Source organism: Coenobita brevimanus, chromosome 54, assembly GCF_032717465.1.
Source record: "Coenobita brevimanus isolate Jiangsu-jjx chromosome 54, ASM3271746v2, whole genome shotgun sequence".
Taxonomy (NCBI): domain Eukaryota; kingdom Metazoa; phylum Arthropoda; class Malacostraca; order Decapoda; family Coenobitidae; genus Coenobita; species Coenobita brevimanus.
The window spans coordinates 37,138,713-37,146,212 of record NC_137007.1 but is presented as its reverse complement, the minus strand read 5'-3'; the positions used below and the strand labels follow the sequence as shown (position 1 = coordinate 37,146,212).

General features: G+C 45.7%; 1 protein-coding gene across 1 annotated transcript in view; it reads left to right on the top strand.

The window, feature by feature from the left end:
- LOC145401102 (uncharacterized) overlaps window positions 1-7,500 on the top strand; it is a 23,594-nt gene that overhangs the window by 9,823 nt on the left and 6,271 nt on the right. Inside the window, exons 2-5 of the mRNA XM_080273473.1 lie at window positions 1,389-1,507; window positions 3,874-4,030; window positions 4,370-4,440; window positions 4,714-4,804. Of these exons, the coding sequence (XP_080129599.1) occupies window positions 1,389-1,507; window positions 3,874-4,030; window positions 4,370-4,440; window positions 4,714-4,804 (438 nt within the window). The remainder of the gene's footprint in view (window positions 1-1,388; window positions 1,508-3,873; window positions 4,031-4,369; window positions 4,441-4,713; window positions 4,805-7,500) is intronic.

The window sequence follows — 7,500 nt, the reverse complement described above, 5'->3', positions numbered from 1 at the left end:
CCCTCATCACACCATCATTCCCCTCCCCACCACAGTCTCCATCCATGCCCCCATCCTCACTACTTCCACCTCGTCTCCACCGTATTCCCCTTTCATCACATCCACTCACCACACCCTACATTCCCCCTTCCTCCCTTCCTCATTTCCAACCTGCAGTATCTCCACTCCTTATTGGATCTCGTGCAGTCAATAGGCATATATCTATTTTATCTAACTCTATTATTACCCTCCTATTCATTTCTTCCTCCATCATCTCCACCATTCCTCTCCTTTTCCCATCCTCTCTTCACCTCTACCCACCTCATCTCCCTCATCCCCTAATCTCTCTCTCTCTCTCTCTCTCTCTCTCTCTCTCTCTCTCTCTTTCTTCCCTGATATATGACCTCAGCCCAGAGCCCGAGAGCAAGATGAATGACCTGGATAGCCCACCCCAGGGAAGGCCATGGTGTCTGATTGAAGAGAGAGAGAGAGAGAGAGAGAAAGGAAGAAAATCATACCTCTTTTCTCATATTCTTACAGCCATCAGACGATCTTATTCTTCCTAATAAAAACACCAGTATTCCCTCAAATCCAGACTGCCCTTCTATAAGCTGAATAAAATCGTCTGAAGAAATAAAGCAATAATAAAACCTTCAGTGAGAATATAGTGTTAATGGAGACTATTTTTACCCCTTCAAGCCTATTATATCTTGCTATCTCCAGACGATTTTTCTTTGAATTTGGAAAGCCCTCTTATAGTAAAGGGGTTAATGAAGGCTATCTATAATTGCCCAAAGTCGAAAAATCTCTGCTGAATAAAATAATCTGTCAGTAATTTGAATAAAACATAAGTGAACTGAGAGGGATAAGGAGATATATTAAGACCCCATAATCTCCCAAAATAGCATAGATAAATGAATAACTGCCAAACTAAATAAATAGATGAATAAATAACCAATTAAATAACTAACTAAGGAACAATAAATCGTCAGGGAAAAACAGACGGGCCGATATTTTTCCAGTGCATTTGGCGAGGTAATAATTATCGGGCTGTATGTATAACCAGGCCTCGGCATCGTTTAGCATTTATCAGCACAACATTCATTAGCCGGGTGTGTGTTGGCCGATCAGGACTTTTCTCGTGTGTTGTGAGTGTTATTGTTTTTGTTGTTATTATTATTATTATTATTATTATTATTATTATTATCATCATTAGTAGTAGTAGTAGTAGTAGTAGTAGCAGTAGTAGTAAGGGAAGAGTCTGTCCGGCCAAATATATATATATATATATATATATATATATATATATATATATATATACAAGCAGGTCATTGGATTGAAGTGATTAGAACCAGACTGCCTCACTGGCACTGTATGATCCATGTGTCACTAAACAATTCTCTGCTCAGCATGGACGACCCAGGAGTGTTCCTCGGCGAGGTGGCCGTCGATGAGGAGATAGAGGAAGAGGAAGACCATACCCCCGTCAAGAGAGAGATACCCAGGGACCCCATCACCAATGCTACAGGTAAGTTTGAGCTATATTATTAAATACAGGAGCATATGTAGAGGCGGGCCTGTCAGTCAGTCACATCCTAAGGATTTTCACCTGCAATGTACTTTAGTAAAGCCCCATATGGTGCTTCATTTTAGCGAAGTCCCTTACAATCCCGCATAGGATTTCTATACTTATCAAAACTGAGAACGAGAAATTGTGGACCTGCCCTTAGTCAATGACAAAAACTTCTGACGCAGGAGATGATGATATAACACTCTTGACCTCTCCGTAGCATTGCAGACTACACTCGATTATGTAGGAGGCAAGCCGGTCACATCCAACAACTACAGGTGTACAAAGGGGGATTAATGTAGAATAGTTTTGTGCATACACACACGTATACATTATATGTATTTAGGCACACGAAAGCAAATAAGACGCACACAGCAAAAACAAATATGACAGCAAAAAAAAAAATGCAAATTACAGAAATACACCCAGCATTTTCACAGACATGCATACACGCATACAGGCAGACACACAAAACCAAATAAAACACACATAAAGCACAAACATACACACAAACACAGAAATGCATATTAGGAAATACACACACACACACACACACACACACACACACACACACACACACACACACACACACGTACAGAGTGAAGGCCACTGGTTGATACAGTAACTATAATGAAAGATAACAACTACCTTATTCTGCAACACAAAGCCCCACTGACCTCACAACCACATCACGAAGGACCCCCGAAAAATCTATAACGTCCTGCCCTCATTCCACCACACCCACCACTGCCACACCACACCCTACCACACCCACCACTGCCACGCCACACCCACCACTGCCACACCACAGCCCACCACACCCACCACTGCCACACCGCACCCCACCACACCCACCACTGCCACACCACACCCCACCACACCCACCACTGCCACACCACACCCTACCACACCCACCACTGCCACACCACATCACACCCATACTATCATACCCACACTACTACTTTTACCCTAACTACACCACACCCACACCACCCCACACCCACACTACCACACCTACCCTCATTACGTCACACCCACACCACCACACCACATCACACAACGCCCACACCCACGCTACCACACCACACTCGCACTATTACACTACCCTCACAAAACAACACCCACAGTACCACACCAAACCTGCTCTCATTACACCATACCTTCATTCCCCACCAAACCATACACCACATCACTACACCACACCCACAATACCACAATACCTACTCTCGCTACCACATTACATCCACCACACCACACTCAGACTACCTCACCACATCCACAATCACGCCTCTCCTAGCCCCAACACATTATAACCTCGTCACACCACCAAACTATACCATATCATATCCACACCAAACCATACCACACTCTAAAACACCTACACCACACACACTCACACCTTATACAGTTTTGTCACACACACACACACACCACCTGTACCATATACCTTGACCCCTAACACACATTCAGCCACCTCCCACACATCATACACCAGCTCTCTCTCTCTCTCTCTCTCTCTCTCTCACACACACACACACACACACACACACACACACACACACACACACACACACACACACACACACACACACACACACACACACACACACACACAATCTCGCTCCCCCAATCCAAAGCACTTCCTGGTGCCAGCTGTCGGAAAATCAGATTACTTTATCCACCATCATCACCACTACTACCACCATCACCAACACCACTATCACCACCGCCACAACACCACCACCAACACAGACACTTCCATCACCACCACCAGCACCACACCACCACAACTACCACCACCACAGCCTGAGTATTAGCATGCAAGTTAGCACAGCGGTGGTCGATGGAGCTGGAGGGAGGCACGCACGGTTAATTAAGAATCCTTGTTGTGTAATTCTGCTGTGAATTTTGGGCTTGGTTTTGTGTGTGTGTGTGTGTGTGTGTGTGTGTGTGTGTGTGTGTGTGTGTGTGTGTGTGTGTGTGTGTGTGTGTGTGTGAGAGAGAGAGAGAGAGAGAGAGAGAGATTCTGTACAACCTCACTTGAACTATCCCCTCTCTTTCCGTGCATGTGTTGGTGCCTTACTGATTGCTTCTTTTTCTCCCTGCACGTGCTTTACAGTGTACGTACGAAGTCTGTGTGTGTGTGTGTGTGTGTGTGTGTGTGTGTGTGTGTGTGTGTGTGTGTGTGTGTGTGTGTGTGTGTGTGTGTGTGTGTGTGTGTGTGTGTGTGTGTGTGCCATTTCACCTGTCTACCTACATTCCTATCCGTCTACCTATCTCTTTATTTATCCATTCATCTTTATCTCCCCACACGTGCTTTCCAGGGTACGTGCGTGTGCTGCTGGACTACGCACGGCCCCAGCACGAGCCTTGGGGGACACGTGCTGGGTGCAAGGGCCTGAAGGTGGCGTTTGCAAGGCGTCGTACCCTGCCCCCTACAGCACTAGCATCGTACCCCGGATCTGGCAATACTTGGCTGAGGTAATACTGGGACGGGTAATATTATGGATGGGGTATTGGCTGGGGAGAGTAATATTATGGGAGGGGTATTAGCTGGGGAGAGTAATATTATGAATGGGGTATTGGCTGGGGAGAGTAATATTATGGGTGGGGTATTGGCTGGGGAGAGTAGTATTATGGGTGGGGTATTAGCTGGGCAGAGTAATATTATGGAGGGTTATTAGCTGGGAAGAGTAATATTATGGATGGGGTATTAGATTGGGAGAGTAATATTACACCCCTCCTTTCACATCCACATCTTCATCCACATCCACACCCCTTCTATCCACGTCCTCCTTTAAACTCCACCCTCCCTTCCAGATACCTTCTTCAGAGTGCCACAGGACTCTTCACCGGCTCCATTTACATCGATAGGGAGTTGGCATCCAAAGGTAAGGGGGATTTACTCTCTCTCTCTCTCTCTCTCTCTCTCTCTCTCTCTTCTATGACGTGGTACTGAATTATCCGAGATGTTTATTTTCTTACTTAATCTTATACTACGGGATCCGATACTTTATTTTTGCTTCTATTATGCTATACTGATTTAGCTTTGATTTTCCTATTCTGTAATTTCATAATAATAATAATAATAATAATAATAATAATAATAATAATAACCTTAAACATAACAACGGGCTTTATCCTCTTATCCTTCTCAATTGCAGGGTTCTATGGGGAGAATGAGGTGCCAGAGTGTGGGTGTACCATCGTGGTGAAGACGCATGGGTACTGCCTAGGTGGACTACCCTTCGACAGGTGAGGCAGGGCAGGCAGGGGCAGGAAGAAGAGACGTAAGGGAGGAAGAAGAGATGTAGGGGAGAACGCAGAGATAGGAGGAGAAGCATGTGTGATGTGGAGAAGTATAGAAGATAGGAGAAGGCAAGGGTAGTAGGAGAGGCAGGTGTGGTGTGGAGAGGTGTGGGAGAAGAGAGATAGGAGGGGAACGCAGAGGTAAGAGGAGAGGTAGGTGTGCTGTGTGGAGAGGTATGGAAAGGCAGGAAGACAAGGAGAGCAACACAAAGACAGAGGGAGAGAGACCCAGAATAAAGAAAGAGCTGAGGCAGGCAGGTAAGGCAGGGGATGACAGAAGCAGGGAAGGGATGTCAGACAGGTGACAGGTAGGGAGGGGAGGAATGGTATGGGGGGGGCAGAGAGAGAGGTGGCAGGGACGCATAGGTAAGGCAAGGTGAAGTACGGTAAAGTAATGTGAGGCAGAGTGAGGCAGGGTGAGGCAGAAAGCAGAATAAACAAGGTGAGATGGGGAGAGGCAACGCGAGGGAGGGAGAGGCAGGTGAGATGGGAAAAGGAAGTGATAGAAGAAGGTAAGGACAGGCAGGTGGTGGGTTGGGGAAGTCAGAGGAAGAGGTAGATTACAGGAGAAAGAGAGAGAGAGAGAGAGAGAGAGAGAGAGAGAGGACTACAAAAGAACTTAACCATAGTCTTAGGTCCTTCAGTACGATGATGCCTTGTTAGATTAACCTTTTCATCTCCAGACGCTTCTCTTCAATATGTGGAATATATCATAATAAAAAATGTACTTTGTTAAAATGGGGTTATGCAGTTATTATCTCTCTCTCTCTCTCTCTCTCTCTCTCTCTCTCTCTCTCTCTCTCTCTCTCGGGTGGCATTAAGTAATAAACCAGGACAACAAAGGAAGGCTTGCGTGTGTGAGTATGTGTTAAACAGAGACCATATGTGTGTGTGTGTGTGTGTGTGTGTGTGTGTGTGTGTGTGTGTGTGTGTGTGTGTGTGTGTGTGTGTGTGTGTGTGTGTGTGTGTGTGTGTGTGTGTGTGTGTGTGTGTGTAGCAGTGAGGTAATTGGGAGAGAAGAACACGAACGTCAGGGAACGCTGTGAAAGAGAACAGAATACGTGAAGGAGAGAGAGAGAGAGAGAGAGAGAGAGAGAGAGAGAGACAGACAGACAGACAGACAGACAGACAGAGAGCGAGGGAGACAGAGACAGAGACAGACAGACAGATAGACAGGCAGACAGACAGAGCGATAGTTAGGTAAAGATATTGAGAGACAGGGAAAAAGATAGATAGATGGAACTGATAGATATATAAATACAGACATAGATAGATGGATAGATAGACAGATAGACATATAGATAGATAGTTAAACAGGGAGGGAGGGAGGGAGGGAGGAAGGGAGGGACAGAGAGAGAGAGAGAGAGAGAGAGAGAGAGAAAGAGAGGGAGAGAGAGAGAGAGAGAGAGAATTACAGACTACACAGACTTTTGTTCTTTAAAGCAAGTGAAAGTCTTGCTCTCTAATTATAGATGTTGAAGATTTACTGGAGATTAAGAACAGGATAACAGTGGGAGAGAGAGAGAGAGAGAGAGAGAGAGAGAGAGAATTGTGTTTCCTATCTTTGTCTTTTCTCTTTGTGTGTGGGATATTTCCTTTGGTCATTATGGACGGTCGAATCTCCTCTCTCTCTCTCTCTCTCTCTCTCTCTGCCTGCCTTGTTATCCTGTTCCTAAACGCTGGTAATTCTTCAGCTTCTGTAATTAGAGTGTGAGCTATTAGTTAATATTAAGTCTGGCTCTCCTAGACAGAACCTAAAGCATTTTTCGTCTGTATTTACCTCTCTCTCTCTCTCTCTCTCTCTCTCTTTCTCTCTAAGCCCCTCGCCATGCATTATACCCTGAAACATAGGGGTAACTTCGCCAATTTTCTCATGATATATCCCTCCACCTTCCTCACCCTCACCCTGACCCATCCCCTCATTCTCTTATCGACCTCACCCTCCTGACCTCTCTCTCTCTCTCTCTCTCTCTCTCTCTCTCTCTCTCTCTCTCTCTCTCATAAACTGTACCATAACATTCAGTCCTCAAAATCATACTCACCATTTTTATCATCATCACTATCTTCTTCACTACTGTCATCACCCTCATCATCCTTCCCCAGTGTCCTCATCATACACTACCAGTTTATCACTATCTCTTCACCACACCAGCAAACCTATTTCACCATATCACCACACACCACCAAACTCCCACCACCAAGTCACCTCACCACAACCCTCACCACACACACCAAAGCAGCACCAATCCACCACATTGCCATTCCTTCATCACTCACCACTCACGAACTCACCAAACCACATCCTACATCATCACCCTCACCACTATATCACCACACACACCATCATTACCACAACATTACCACATTCATCTCACCAACACCACTCTCATCACACCTCCACCCTCACCACCAAAATCAATACCACCCATATTCCACATCACCTTCACCACCACATTCACCACATATCGTCGCCCTCACCACCACTCACACCACACATCATCACCCTCACCACCACAGCCTTGCTAATGTCATCGCTTAGACTGAGAGTTACACCTTGAGAGTTTATACCTTGTGTGACCTCGCTTCGAAGGTTGTGTGTGTGTGTGTGTGTGTGTGTGTGTGTGTGTGTGTGTGTGTGTGTG